Raw genomic sequence first — 14,669 nt, forward strand, 5'->3', positions numbered from 1 at the left:
TAAATACCCGAGTTTGTGTTGTTTCTTTGCAAGTATTTCTTTAATTTACCGAGTATTATTTTCTAGCTCGGTTACAAACGAATCCACATATTATATATTTGATGTACCCACTAGAACTTGAAGAGAGATTTCCCTATATGAGGAATAAAAGAGTACTCCCCTTGACCACATTTCGGAGCAACAAGAGAGATTTGTGGGTTTTGTACCTCTTTATTACTCGCTTAGAAGTCAAATAAGATATCTCCTAAGCGAGCAAGTAAATAGTTCTCTCTGAGGCACGAATTAGGAGCAATAAGCGAGATTTGTCGGTTTTGAACTCCTTTACTATTCGCTTAGGAGCAAAAAGCGCTGTCTCCTAAGCGATCTATCCAGGAGTATTCCTTTTGATTGTTAGGGGAGCAATACGCACCTCGTTCAAACGAAATTTTGTGTGTTTTGGTATGTATGAAAAGTTTGTTTAAACTTATTGAATGTTGTATTATTTAATGCAGAATGCATTTCAGATTTCGAGTAATGAGCGTCAGCTTTCATGTTACTTATGAACTGGAAAGCATCCCCGACTCATCAATCCAGTGAATTATATATGTGCATGCGTGTATTTACATGTGTGTGAACGTATGTAGTATATGTATACATATTACCAATTTTAGTTTTATTATGTTCCATTTTTAAATAATTTCTTTCTTGTATAATTCTAATATTTATCATTAGTGTAATAAATACATATGTACATGTGTTAAGACATCTAATACTTATGTAATGTTTTTTTAGCTAAAAAGAAATGCTCCCTTTGGAGCAATGTTGGAGTAATCTTGTATTACTCCATTAGGAGGAATGTGGGAGAATACGAAAGCTGGTCTATACCTCGCTTAGGAGGTTTGTGGAAATATTTCTTTGGGAATACGCCCTTATTGCTTGTTAGGGAGGAATATGCGGTATGTTCCTATGGAGTGTCTTATTGTATTTTTGGGACGTTTCAGGGAGGTTATTCTGAAATATCTCTTATATTGCTCACTTAGGAGGTCTTTGGGATGATATTTCTGTATGAACTCCCTGATTTAGGATGTAAAAGGGATTACAAAATTACATGCTTGTATATAGAAGCATAGGGAGCAATGGGGAGTAGTCGTATGCTCTCAAGGGAGTACTCACCGAGCAATCATACGATGCTCCCAAGTACTACTGCGTAATGAAGTGAGAAAGTGAAATAAAAATTTTAAATGGTAAAACACGTTGTCGACAAATGGCTTTGCGAAGAAAGTGCGGAGAAGAAGGTGCAGATCATTAGGAAATAGCAAAAAATTCGTAGAATGGAAAGGGATCGACTGCGCAGACGCCGATCGTTTGTGCCATCGGCAAGGAAATATGACTCCTACCCAAATAGAACATCACAGAGGAAAAAATTAATTTGCAAGTATGACTCCAGCGCAAAAATTGCTTCAGACAAATAACAAAAAAATTCAGGAGAAATCTTCGAACTAAAAACGCTGTTACGTCTAAAGTTGCCGAAATCAACATGGAGGCACTTTGTGTGATTATATAGAAATGTGTTTTTTTTTTGTATTTTAATAAAGTGAATGTGTAGAACTTTTTGCTCAAAATGATTGGATCCCGACGTAGGATTGGCTTTTTGACTAGTATGTGTATATACATACGTACATACATATACATATGTACGCGTTAAATGGAACATGGCTAATATAAACATCGCGTAAATTCCAAATGCCGGCATGCAGGGAACCACTTTTTCAGCCCTTCTTGGGTAGGCTTTCCAAATGTGGCCACACCCAGCTTACTCGCCTGACTTTGCGCGGTCAGACTTCAAATTGTTGTGCTCACTACCAAATCCCTTGTGTGGAATACAGTTACCTCCACGTTGACTCGTAAATCAGTACCTTGTTCAGTGTTTTGCCAGTAAATGACAGGGTTTCTTACGATCGAACCGAAAGATGTCGAAAGGCCATCGAATAAAGCAGAGATTTCATTGATCTTTGATCACAAATTTTAATTTTGATTTTGTTCTCCGCACGCCACTATCCAATTTGTATGTAGAATCGATCGTTGATTTCGAAAATCGAAAAAAGACTTTATGGAAGTTTAAGAAATACGGTACGGTTTAGTTATTTGTACAATGATGTGTATTTGCGTCCAAACGCGTGACCCGCTTTTAAAAAATTTAGCATGCAAGTGTAGAGAAAGAATTAAACTTTAATTTAAAATACAGATTTCAAATTTCCGAGCACGAGTTAATTAATAAATTATGCAGTTTTTTGTAAACTTTGATGAAATATTGTATATATTTCACAATAGAAGCGGAGCTTCCGCCTTTGCCTATGCCCTCATTCTCCTGCATCAGCTCGACGAACCGCACAAGTTGCCTACTGTTGCTTACAATTTTTGATCTGTAATTCAGACACATACATACATACCATATATTCCACAATTTTTTACAACTTCCACTTCAATTTACTTACTTTTTATCCATTATAGTACCACTTTCTTATGTAAATTTTATAAGCACCAACTCCAACGACTAAAAAAAAGCAATAGAAGGATGAGCGATTCAAAAGTATTCACAGTCGCTAATTGAGCGACTAAGCGACACCGGCAGGTTTCACACTGGAACACTTCTGCCACCAGAACAACTCTGTTTGTAGGCAAGGACAGTGCGGTGAGGTAAAGTTTATCAAAGGCTGTTCCAGCTTCTACCCCGCATTAAAGTGTCAGTTCTGCCGCAGCGCACTAACACATGCGCAACTACGAACATGCCGCCACTTTCAAGCACAAAAGTTACAAACACATGCAAACGTTCTGTACGTATGCACATTTTGTTCTGCTAGTTTTCATCCAGTGTGAAACCGTGAGAATAATTGTTCTGTCATTCTAGTGTGAAATAGCCCACTCACGATAGCATCGATAATCGATAATCGCTTAATAGGTGTTTATCTACTGCCAGTCGACATTCCCAATAGGGGTCATTGGTCAAATGAAAATGCGCATGGATTTTTCTGTATGAAATATGAGCAGAAAAGAGTGTTACTCATACGCCACGTATACCTAACTGCACTGGTATTTGCATCGAAAGCAAGAGGTATCAGGAATGATTAATTAATTTCTCAGAAACTATCAGGAATATCGAAAAGTAGACAGTTTATGGAGAATTTTATTTGCTTTCATTTCCCGTATCTAGTATAGTATCAATGGTTCGTAAGATATACGTGATTAAGTGAAACCACTCTGTTTTTAAGCTGAATGATGGTAAATTGCAAATATCTCTAAAAGTTATACATAGAAAAAAAAACTATCTCGATTTTCGCATGCATAGAAGATTTTTGCTATAAACCAGTGTTATTATATCAATAAGTGACTTTGAAAAACAAAAAATACGCAATGACTTTTTAGTATACCCAAATAGCATTTCATTCAATGTAGGGGCTAGCACAGTCCAAGTTTTTAATTTAATTTGATTTGGTGTTACCTGGCAATACTAATATACGCATATGTTTTTAATATTAAAGTTAAACTTTCTGCCTTGAGTTTTTCAAATTACTCTATTGATTTGATGATGTTTTAAGAAACACTGTATATATATGTCTATTTGTTTATTAGAATCGAGGAATCTATATGTTCCGTCTGGATGAGGATAGAGTTGTTGATGCTACCTTATCAGGAGGATTAGCGCGATATATTAATCACGCTTGCAATCCGAATTGTGTAACGGAGACTGTTGACGTTGATCGTGAACTTCGGATTATCATATTTGCTAAGCGAAGAATCAATAGAGGAGAAGAGGTAATTATTTCATCAGAGCCAATCAAAAATTACGAATACATATTATGAACTAATAATGTCTTTGTTTTAGCTGTCGTATGATTATAAATTTGATATCGAAGACGATGCTCATAAGATATCTTGCATGTGTGGTGCCCCTAATTGTAGAAAATGGATGAACTAAGCGGCTATTTTATTTTAGTAAAGAATATTATGCAAACTCATATCAATATTATATAAATTAAGAAGAAAAAATATTAACTTTAGCTAGTCTTAAGCGAATATATTTAATATCTTACTTCGTTATATAATTATAATATTATATTAAGTTAAAGTTACGTGGATCTTTTTATCCGTGCATAAATGAAAAAATTTAAATCCGTAAACTTTTTTTTTTTGTTACTCCGTAACAATCCTAGGGGGTGAGAGCATAAAAATTCCGACTTTACTTTGTCTCACGCATTTTTTGACCACCCTATTGTACATACACCAGCTGCCAAGTACAACTTACCACTTGTAACTTTTGAAATTTTTGGAATTTGTTGGGAAAATATGTTTCGTTGACTTTCGCTTTTTTCAAATCCGACATTTTCAAATCCGATTTTTAATAAAACTGTTTTAAGAAACTAAATTTAAAGTAACACTGGTCAGGAGCTGATTCATCCCCAGCCGAAGTACCAACTTTTATCCGGTCAGAAATGGATTCAAAAGTTAATTCTTAATTCATCCTTCATCATCATCCTTTCCGTAAGTCTTGCCATCTACTCTTTGACTTATTATTGAGCTAGTTCCTGTTACATTCTCCGCATTAAATGTTCAATCGGACTTAAGTCAGGTGAAATTCCAAGAGGATTTATACGAGGTCTTGAAATATTTTTTGCAATTGTGAGCAAAGTAAAAAAATCCTAGCAATAGTTGTGCGCTGGGCTTGGGACCTGTTACTTAAAAACGCCTCCAATGAAAGGACCAAAATGGCCTCGGATGACAACTAACCCCCATCTCTTCGTGCCGCTGCGGAGGAAAAGCTGGTATGACGAAGAGAGCGGGGTTGTTGCTGTGAATACATTGGCTGTCTGTTGCGAGTGCAGATTTTCGACTTTGAGCTTGCCTTGCATTGTTGGAAGAACATTTTTTCCTACTCGGAGGCGGGTGCGTATCTTGGTTTTTCGATCTGGAGGCAGCCACGTAGCTTGATAGATTTTTTTTATGCTTGAACCTAGAACTGCACATTACCATGTTTCGGGCCCGGTGAAGTCGATCAGCCCCAGCCAGTTATCGGACGTTTCGTTGTGGTGGCTGAATTTTCTGACGGTGTTTCCATGGATCCCATCACGATTTTGATATCATGGCGGGGGTAGCGCTGGTATGTGTGGGGGACGGGGCGTGCCCTCAAATCTTAGTCCTTTAAACGTTTGACATGGTCGTCATCAAAACCCAGCGCACAACCCATTGCTGTTAAGGGTGCAGACTTCAGTGAGCCCTTAAACCGCATAAGTCGGAGTGGCCCCACCACTATGAACTGTGGGCTGCCGCGATATTTGCTCCTCTGTGTGATTCTTGGAGAAATTCGTTTGCCAAAATCCAACACGGGTTAAATTTCTTACTTGAATGTAGGCTTGGGTAGTTCTTGAACTAAATGAACTAAAGAACTAGTTTATTTCAATAAACTAGTTCACTAGTTCGGTCTTTTCATTGAACTAAATTTTATCTGTGCCATTGCAGTGAAAGCTCCCATAGACGGACGTTCTAATAAGAGGGCCTCTCCTTTAAGCGGACACATGGGAACGAACAATTTTCGGTTTTTTTTCCATACAAAATGCACTCCCATACACGGACATTCCGATAAACGGAATCGGACACTCAAACATGTCTAGTTATGATAAAAATCTCCCATAAGCGGACCGAAGCTCTAATATGCGGTCAATTTGGTTTTTTTTTAGTCTGATGTTGACTCTTGCGCATGTACAGCTGCGAGCACTAAAATAGTAGTGTGCACTTACGGTAAACATTTTTTAAATTACTAGAAAACCAAAATAATAGTTGCATTCATGATATTGAAAAACTGAAGGACAATTGTATAACAAAATGTGGGGTCAAAAGAGTTTTATTTACATAAACACCAAAAAAATTAATTAATGTAAGATGTGTTTTCATGGAAATTAGAAAAATAGTAGTACATAACAAAAAGTCTTAAATTTGTATTAAATTATTAATATTAATACTAAATTTAGCACAATTACTTACTATTTGGTAGCATGGCCGTTGTTTTTAATCAGTGCTGCATAACGATTTCTTTTGGAGTATGCGAGGCGTTCACATCTTTCCTGAGGTATCGACTGCCATGCACAAAGTTTCTGTTCTTGGAGATGTCTCTTTACTGTATGAACACTATGGTAACTTTAGGTTATCCAAAATTTCTAAAGCTGACATTGTGGGACGAGGCTTCGAATCTACATATAAATACGCCTCAAGAAAATTTTGCAATCCCTTTTTTGAAAGCACCGTTCGCTCGAATTCAGTGAAGCATACACCGATTTAAAGGATATAACTTCCTCTATTCCAGAATTGTTAATCCCGATACATAGGGGGAGTGGCATCTGACATAAAGACTGAAATGTGAAAGCCACTATATCTCTAAAGCCAATTATGCTGGGGAACTGAAACTTAGCACAGATGTATAGATTGTAAATACCCTACTTACGGTGGGAAATGGTAGGTACTGGGAAAGTGGGCGTGGCACCGCCCATACAAACTGAAATTCTCATATCGCTTTTCTCAAAACCACTTATGCTAACATCCTGAAATTTGACACAGCAACATATGTTGTCAATACCGTACTTACGGCGAAGAGTGGTCGATTTTTGAAAATGGGCATGGCACCGCCCATACAAACTGAAATTCTAATATCGCTTATCTCTGGAATCGCTTATGCTAACGTCCTGAAATTTTACACAGCTATTTATGATATCAATCACGTAATTATGGCGGAAAGTGGTAGTAACTTTTAGAACATATATTAGTAACATAAAATTTGGTATAACTTGGTAGACCAATCGTGTGATGAAAAAATATTGCGCTCCGGCCCAGTCTTGATAAAAACCCGTGTGAAACTGCCGTTAGAGAAGAAAATATTATCTTTTGTTGTAAACCTTCAACATACTTTCTCAACCGTCAACGATTCCGATGAAAAGAAACAGTTTACGTAGATGTGGGCAATTTAGTTTTTAACCTCCAAGAGGCTCTCAGACAAATATAACGGAAAAACTTATTTACAGTCTGAATTGGTATATGTTTGATATATTAGTCAGTGATGAACATCTCATCTATACCAAGGCGAATTTATATAAGTCCCCTTTCAGACACGTCAAGTCTTGCTTTCAAGTCTGCTCGTTCGTTGGTGAAGGAGGTGGGAAGAGAGGGGAAGAGTACAGATACCTCCGCACCGTCAATTCGTTTCAAGTTTTCTTGTTCTCTTTTGCTCTTTTCGTTGCTTCCCATTTAAAGATCCAAGGACTTTAATTCAATAAAACTTGACGCGTGTGGAAGCAAACAGAAAACACAAAAGAGAATGCGATAAAAATTGCTTTCAAGACTTGACGTGTCTGAAAGGGGACTAAGCTGGTGTTACTAGATCAGCTGATTTTGTGTATGTGTTTCGCCGCACAGCTTCTGATGTCAAATTAAAACATTTTCTCTGAATTTCTACACACACTTACAGATTTTGGCAGTTTATGCCGCCAAAGCATTATAAAAAATATATGTAAATTTTTGTTTTTGTATTCTTATATTAATTCGCCTTGATCTATACATACAAATACATATGCATATGTTTTATAAATGAAAATCGAGGTTCCTTTTTCGGTCTATTTTCAAAAGCTACTGAAGAAATTTGGAGGAGACTTGGTAAAATTAGCATTAATCAATCCGGTGTTAACATTTATAATTCGATGTTAAGTTTTCCTGTAAATTCGCTATAAATTTTGCTGGTGGAATTCAAAATAGTAAGTCGCATAAAGGAGTTAGTATTGGTGACAGATAAAATTCAAAAGTGTATGAAAAAAAAAATGTCGAAGTTCGACAACTGGGCGATACTAATCTATATATATAAATATGAATGTCTTTTTGTTCATTACCTTATAACTTTTGAACCGCTACACGGAATCGCATCAAACTTTGCTTTTACCACGGGAAGGTTATAGGCATAGAGAAATATGGACAGCACTGGAAAAGGGGGTGTGGCACCTCCCTTACTAACTAAAATTATCGTGTTGTATATCTCTTGAAATATTTGTGGTAGAGTACTGGAACTTGGTGTCGAGATAAATGAAATTAATTCCATACTCTTGGGAAAAAATTGGCGGTATAAGAAAAGGCGGCGTGGCACCTCCCATAGGTGTGAAATACACATGACCTTGAAATTTGGTATGGAAACATATCTATGGTAGATGCATATGTTAAGGCATGTATAAATGAGTTTGTAAAAGGGCGTGGCATATAACATAGGCTTGGAATTTTTAGTCAGTCACAACTTCGGAACCATAAGTCACATGAACTTGATATTCGATATGCAGACATATCTATGGTATGCAGGTGCTTACAGTAAGATATATATATAAGAGTTTGTAAAAAGGGGTCGTAGCACATAAAATAGGCGTGGAATCTTTATTAGCCATAACTTCGGAACCACAAGTCACATGACCTGTTTAATTCCTTCTGATATGCCTTTCGAATTTACAAGACTAGTTTCCAGTTCGCTTAGGTTTTGCAATGACAATAAACAAGAATTCCTCAGAATAAAACCCAAGACTATCGAAAATAATATGTATGATAATTGCATTGAAAAATGCATTTATTTTAATAGATTCATTTATATTACAATATTGGAACTTCTACTATCATATTATTTATTGGAGATCTTTTAATGTAAATATAAACACCTGTTGTGCCAAAAAGTTATTATTGCATTTCATTCCATAACACCCAAGCTATACAACTGTCCCATCGTATTATGCTATTACGGCTATAGTCATATTAGAGAAGAAATAAAATATAACATCTTCACATAAATTATTTTTCATCTATACATAGTATAAAGGAAAGAACGGATTTTGACGACATTTTCTCCAATATACTTTGTATCGAAAGGAGAGCGACCTTTTTCATTTAGAATTTTAATAGGGTTGCCACCTCTCTAAAAAACTATAAGATCCACAGCGTTCTCTGGATTACAAAAGTTGAGGTGTCAAATGAAAGGGATGATCCTCTAGAAAAGCACAAATGTTTAATTTTTTTTAATAGGGTTGCCACCTGCTGATAAAATTGCAATACACAATCATAATATGCGTGGGCATCAGTTCTACACTGTCGCAGTCAAACGTAAAGACTTGGCTTCTATATGTGCAATAATGGATTATTTTTCTGAGTAGGGTTACCACCTAATAAAAGTAAACAGATTTTCACCGTTCGTTGGCTTACAAAATGGGATATCAAATGTACAAAAATTTTAATTTTTTTTTTAGTTGGGCTGCCACCTATTTAAAAATTAGTATCTTTTATACATAGTTTAATAGAAAGTCGAGATTCTTTGCACACGCTAATCTCAAAAACTGCTGAATGGATTTAGATGAGATTTTTTAAGTATAATCTGTATTGATAGGAATATTATATTTAGTATTTTAAATTCCTATAGGGTTGCCACCTGTCTAAAATATAAGATCCGCACTGTTCGTTGGATTACAAGAAATGAGGTGTCAAATAAAAGGGCTCGGCGTTTAGATGTTCAATAATGTATTACTTTTTGAGTAGGGCTGCCACTTTTTTAAAATTATAAGATCTTCGCCGTTTGTTGGACTAAAAACTGAGGTACCAAGTGATGCAAGTATGGTCTCTGCATGTTAAATAAGTTTTTATTTTTTGTTTAAGTGGGGTGGCCACCTATTTAAAAACTATGTATGTATAATACGCGAGGGCATTTTTCGTTAATGACTTGCACAGTTCATTCAATTTAAAAAATGAGGTGTCAAATGAAAAGGTTTGGCCTTCAGATTTGCAGTAAGATTTTATTTTTCTAAGAGGGTTGCAACCTGTGCGAAAAATTAAAATATGTGGGCTGTTTTTTAGATTACAAGAAATTAGGTGTCAAATGAAAGGGCTTCGCCTCCAGATGTGCAATCACATATTATTTTTTTGTAGGGTTGCAACCTGTTTAGTTGTCAATCACACCTTATTTAATATCTACACATTCATACGAGGCCGGCTAGTATTTGTATAAAGACGTGGGGTGAAACCCGCGGGTAAACGCTAGTATTTAATAATTTGCGTATGGTAGTCGTTGATAACTCCTGCTTACCACCCCTTTTTCAGGTTTATTTTGATACGTTAACGTATTTCGAATCATGGAGGCTGAACATCCACCAACTTTTTCCACTTTTTTTATATGTTTTCCCCATTTTTAATAAGAGTTTTAATAATTTCACGTTTTTCGTGACCTCGGCGCAGACTTCGTACCACTAAAAATTACAAAAACGCGTTTTGTCTATTCCGGCTAAATATATAACAAACCAAGTCATTAAACTTACTTTTTATTCCAAAAACTAAAATATTTGCAATTGAAGTTAAATTTTGTGACTTTATTTGTTATGCGCTACTATTTCACTGCTCGTCTTAAATGCCGTTCACAACAGGGGATACTTCTAAACAAATTAAACCGTAGCTGTTGAACGGTTTGAAATTTACATAGAGTTAAATCATACACTAGAGATTATAATTAAAAAAAAAAACTCGATTCCAATATCGCGTGGTATACGACATCAAGGGCATAATGCATCTCGCAAGTGCGCACTATTATTTCGGTGATCGTAACTGTACATATGTAAATGTACACAAGTACACACGTCCATATTCAGAGATGTTTTAAAGTTGAAAGTGAAAAGTTACTTTTCATAGCCCTCTTCTTACTGCTTCAGCGAAGCGGGAAATGAATTTGTCGGTAGAAAAGAAAATGCCATACATTTAAATTTATTTGCCATTAATTCTGTTTTTATCTATTGAAGGATAAATATGTATTAAATGCAGTTTAAATCTTTTAAATTTAAATTTTAATACTATATTTTGCGAAATTCGCATAAGTGGACAGCTCTCTTAGGTACGGTGACCATCCGACCTGTATTATACAGGAGAGCCCTCTTTTTTAACCCATTGTCCTAGTAATTTATTTATTTTGTACGGGACGCCAAATGTTCCGTAATTCTTTTAATGTCATGTATTTGTCCCGTATTCAGTATATGGATGCTAAATACCTAGTGTGCATTGTTTGGTTGAAAAAAAACCCAAAATTGTTCCACAGTGATATCTAAGCCAATATTTCCAATGAAATTTATTTTAAATTGCACAAAAAAAATCGCCTTTTATTTATTCTTTTCAAAATAATTAACTCTACAATGTGACATAGGCAGCTTTGCCCGAGACGTGCAATCTACTGTTATGTATGCTTTTCAATATACTTTTATTATTTTGCCGCCAAAGAATTTCTTCCACGACCGAAATACACTTGAAAGTTTGCCATTGTTTGCCTAGGGCGGCAGCCATTAGAAGAAGCTTTTAATATCATTTTGGTTTTCATAGTCGCACACGAACTTGCTCAAAAATATGCATTCTTTACCTTGGTACGCACGAACATATGTATGTATGTACACATGTACATATTTGCAATACCATAAATATGTTTTTGTTCGGAATATTTTTGAAGCAGGCTCTAAGAAAATTTATTTTTTAAAGCTCCCAACACGAGAATTCATGTGTAAGTATTCATGTGTAAGTATATATTGTCTATTTGTATGTATTTTACGTCATATTTAGAACATACATATGTACATATATTGCGTCTACATTTATTTTTAGTGTATTGCATAAACGTAGGTAAATACACAAGAATGTGCTGATTTAAATATCCCAGTTGGCCAAATCCTCAATATAACATCTACCACGTACATGTCCATAATATGTATGTAATTATTTGCATATGAGGACTTTCGTATTTCCTACTTTTAAATGCGTTAATAAAATTGAGTTTCAAGTCTGTTTGGTGAGCTGGGAAATATACATATTAACATATGTATGTACATATCGCTCATTTACTTCAATACTGTCATAACTCAAAACACCGAAAATTTGAGAAAAACGGCTTTAAAGTTTCGAATTTACATAACTATACATACGGTACAACTATTTTTACACAACATAGAAGAAGAGGAAGGTAACGGTCATTTTTGCATACTTAACTAGGTTTTTTTTATGTTATTCATTATTATTAGCGGATATGTGCTGCATCTATGCACATTAGCAAGTACATAGTACATAGATAGGCATTATGTTTGTACATCGCTAGTTCGAGCTTTTGGAAATATTTACTTACATAAATCAAGCTCTGTCTTAGTTCTAAATTCAATTGTTAATCTCAACTCGTCAGAAATGGCTTTGTTTTCAATTTCCAGTTTGCTTGCATTTTCGGAGTTAGTAAGTTAACAAATCTGAGCCAATATTTTGATAGCAGTTTTTTGAAAAAATAATAATACATACTTAAGTATGTGTGAGTGAATGTTAACAGGGACAAGGAGGACCTCGAGTTCACAAACAGAACTGTGTTGTGTAAAATCATTTATATTTTAACATCCGAATTTATTTTGATTCAAAAGTATTCAAAAATTTTATAATTGATCACGAAGCAATTTTTGACACACGTGCATATGGAGAAACAAGCAAACTAATATACATACGTGCAAATATTCACAACATATGTACATATGTTTGTACACATATCGCATATGTAATATGTATATATATGTACGCACATATGTATGTATGTACCTATATGTATAATTTTTGCTCGAAAGTTTATTGCCACCCATGCACATATATACATGCATTTTACACTATACTTTTTTATTTTAGTTAGTATCTTTTGCGGCTTTAATCACCAAAAAGCTTACAGACAGCCAAGGCGAGCAAGTTTACAAAAGAAACCAAAAATTATCAACTGAATGGAGCTTACTTAACAACTTAAATTGGTCCCAGGCTGGAAACGATTTTAGCATACTCGCTTACGGTGGCTATACGTTAATAGCCGGGGCTTTTTTGCTTTCAAGGTAATGTCGTCAACTTCTTATTCAATTATTTAGCTATTACTCCGCAATTTCTTTTTCGTATATCAAAACTTGAAAATACAGTGGAGCTCAATCATTTATAATACAACGTCAACCAGAAATATAATTTTGGGACTTTTTTCTCTGAAACCAAAATTACTAAAAATTGTATTTACATACTGATTCAGAATCAGCCAAAGAAAATCTTTGTATAACTGCTATTATCGTTTTTGGGAAGTCTGCTTCATTCTCTGTGTTCAGTTTATGCCCCCGCAGGCAAACGTAATACTTTCTTTGATAATTGATAATAGTTGCACAATTTTTGAATGCATCTATCGGAGCAGTTTCCTTATAAATGTTAAAAAATAATGCCGCTGATGCGCATTTCGGGGTAGGTATCTTACATATGCACTTAAGCATAAAGGCAGCAAAGCAAAATATACTGTATATACATTTATTACAACAATAAAGTAAATATTGATAATAAAGGAAAGGTTATGCACTTTATTTCAGGATAATAGCGGATACGTATGGGACGTGTGAGAAAATATTATTGTACTGCGGAGTGATATTTTTCTTGACTGAAGGTAACTAATTAAAGTTAAACTGTTTTCACAGTCAGATATACACAGTTGCCGTTATAGAAGAAATAGTGACATTTGTCCCTTCGAATTTTCCATACTGTCACATTTTTCTTATTTTGTAGTGATATTGACATTAGTTTTTTGCTCCCAAGCTTCCTAGAAAAAAAAATCGACAAATATCTTTACTGTCACTGAAAACGGCAATTTTTATATTATGAACTTATTTCTTGATAAGTGTGAATATTTTGTTATATTATTATAAAAAAAAAACAACATTATTAAAGGTTAAGTTTTTTCCTCGCACTTCAAATTTCCAAAACACACACCTATTATTAAACAATTTAATCGCTTTCATTGTTCCATTAATCGTAAATTATTAAAGAAAAAAATTAAACCTCATGGTAAAAAAAAACTTTTTGTTTGTGTCAAAACTGTTAGATAATAAGTTTAAAAAGTAGTATAAACTTATTTATTACTTTTGCAAAAATACAAAATTTGTCAATATTTTAATATTAATAAAATCAATTTATTTTAGCGTGCTTGGTGTTTGGAACATTGGAGTACATACCAATGGATATCCAAGTAAACGCTTTAGTACTTGGAACCCTATCGGCTGCAGGAGCAATTTTATTCTTCATTGATCTTCATCATCAATCTTCCTTAATCAAAAGTGTAGCGCAAACTGACGCTAAATATTTGTTAGCGAAAGATGTACCAAGTGTTCTTCAAAAATCATCAATTCAGTTGAAGCCTTCGGTTCCTGCTAATGTACAAATATACCCTGCTGGCTGCCGAGAATACTTAAAACCACAGGGGGGGGAATTAAAGGCACGTGTGCTTCAAACTGACGTATAACCCTTTCAGCCCCAAAGTTACTTGTAAGCAACAAAATGAGTGAAAGAGTTAAACTGTTTTCATTACCTACCTTTAAAAATCGCCGCACACTTAAGTAGTTTCAAACCATTTATTTTATTTTTCAATACAAAAGTTTGGCCCACTGTAATTATGAGAATATGTATAAAAAAAAAGCATTTACATTTTTTTTGATAAATATCATATATGAAATGAGATTGTTTAGAAAATTTTACGTGCCAAATTTCCCGGGTGATAGAGAGTCTTTCTATTTGGGAATTTTGCCAAAATCAAAGATTTCTGTAATTTGGAAAGGCACTCT

General features: G+C 34.8%; 2 protein-coding genes across 2 annotated transcripts in view; both read left to right on the forward strand.

The window, feature by feature from the left end:
• Nucleotides 1-4,172, forward strand: part of LOC118744435 (histone-lysine N-methyltransferase trr) — a 42,189-nt gene extending 38,017 nt beyond the window's left edge. Inside the window, exons 8-9 of the mRNA XM_036477451.1 lie at nucleotides 3,610-3,792; nucleotides 3,863-4,172. Coding sequence (XP_036333344.1) covers nucleotides 3,610-3,792; nucleotides 3,863-3,955 — 276 coding nt within the window. The 3' untranslated portion in view covers nucleotides 3,956-4,172. The remainder of the gene's footprint in view (nucleotides 1-3,609; nucleotides 3,793-3,862) is intronic.
• Nucleotides 4,173-13,264: 9,092 nt separating this feature from the next.
• Nucleotides 13,265-14,556, forward strand: LOC118744450. Its single transcript, XM_036477478.1, has 3 exons — nucleotides 13,265-13,302; nucleotides 13,425-13,498; nucleotides 14,031-14,556. Exons 1-3 carry the CDS (start codon nucleotides 13,280-13,282, stop codon nucleotides 14,348-14,350), a joined length of 417 nt encoding a protein of 138 aa, XP_036333371.1. The 5' UTR covers nucleotides 13,265-13,279; the 3' UTR covers nucleotides 14,351-14,556.
• The last annotated feature ends 113 nt before the right edge of the window (nucleotides 14,557-14,669 follow it).

Source organism: Rhagoletis pomonella, unplaced genomic scaffold (assembly GCF_013731165.1).
Source record: "Rhagoletis pomonella isolate Grant_MI unplaced genomic scaffold, Rhpom_1.0 Rhpom_scaffold_00008, whole genome shotgun sequence".
In the NCBI taxonomy this organism is placed as follows: Eukaryota; Metazoa; Arthropoda; class Insecta; order Diptera; family Tephritidae; genus Rhagoletis; species Rhagoletis pomonella.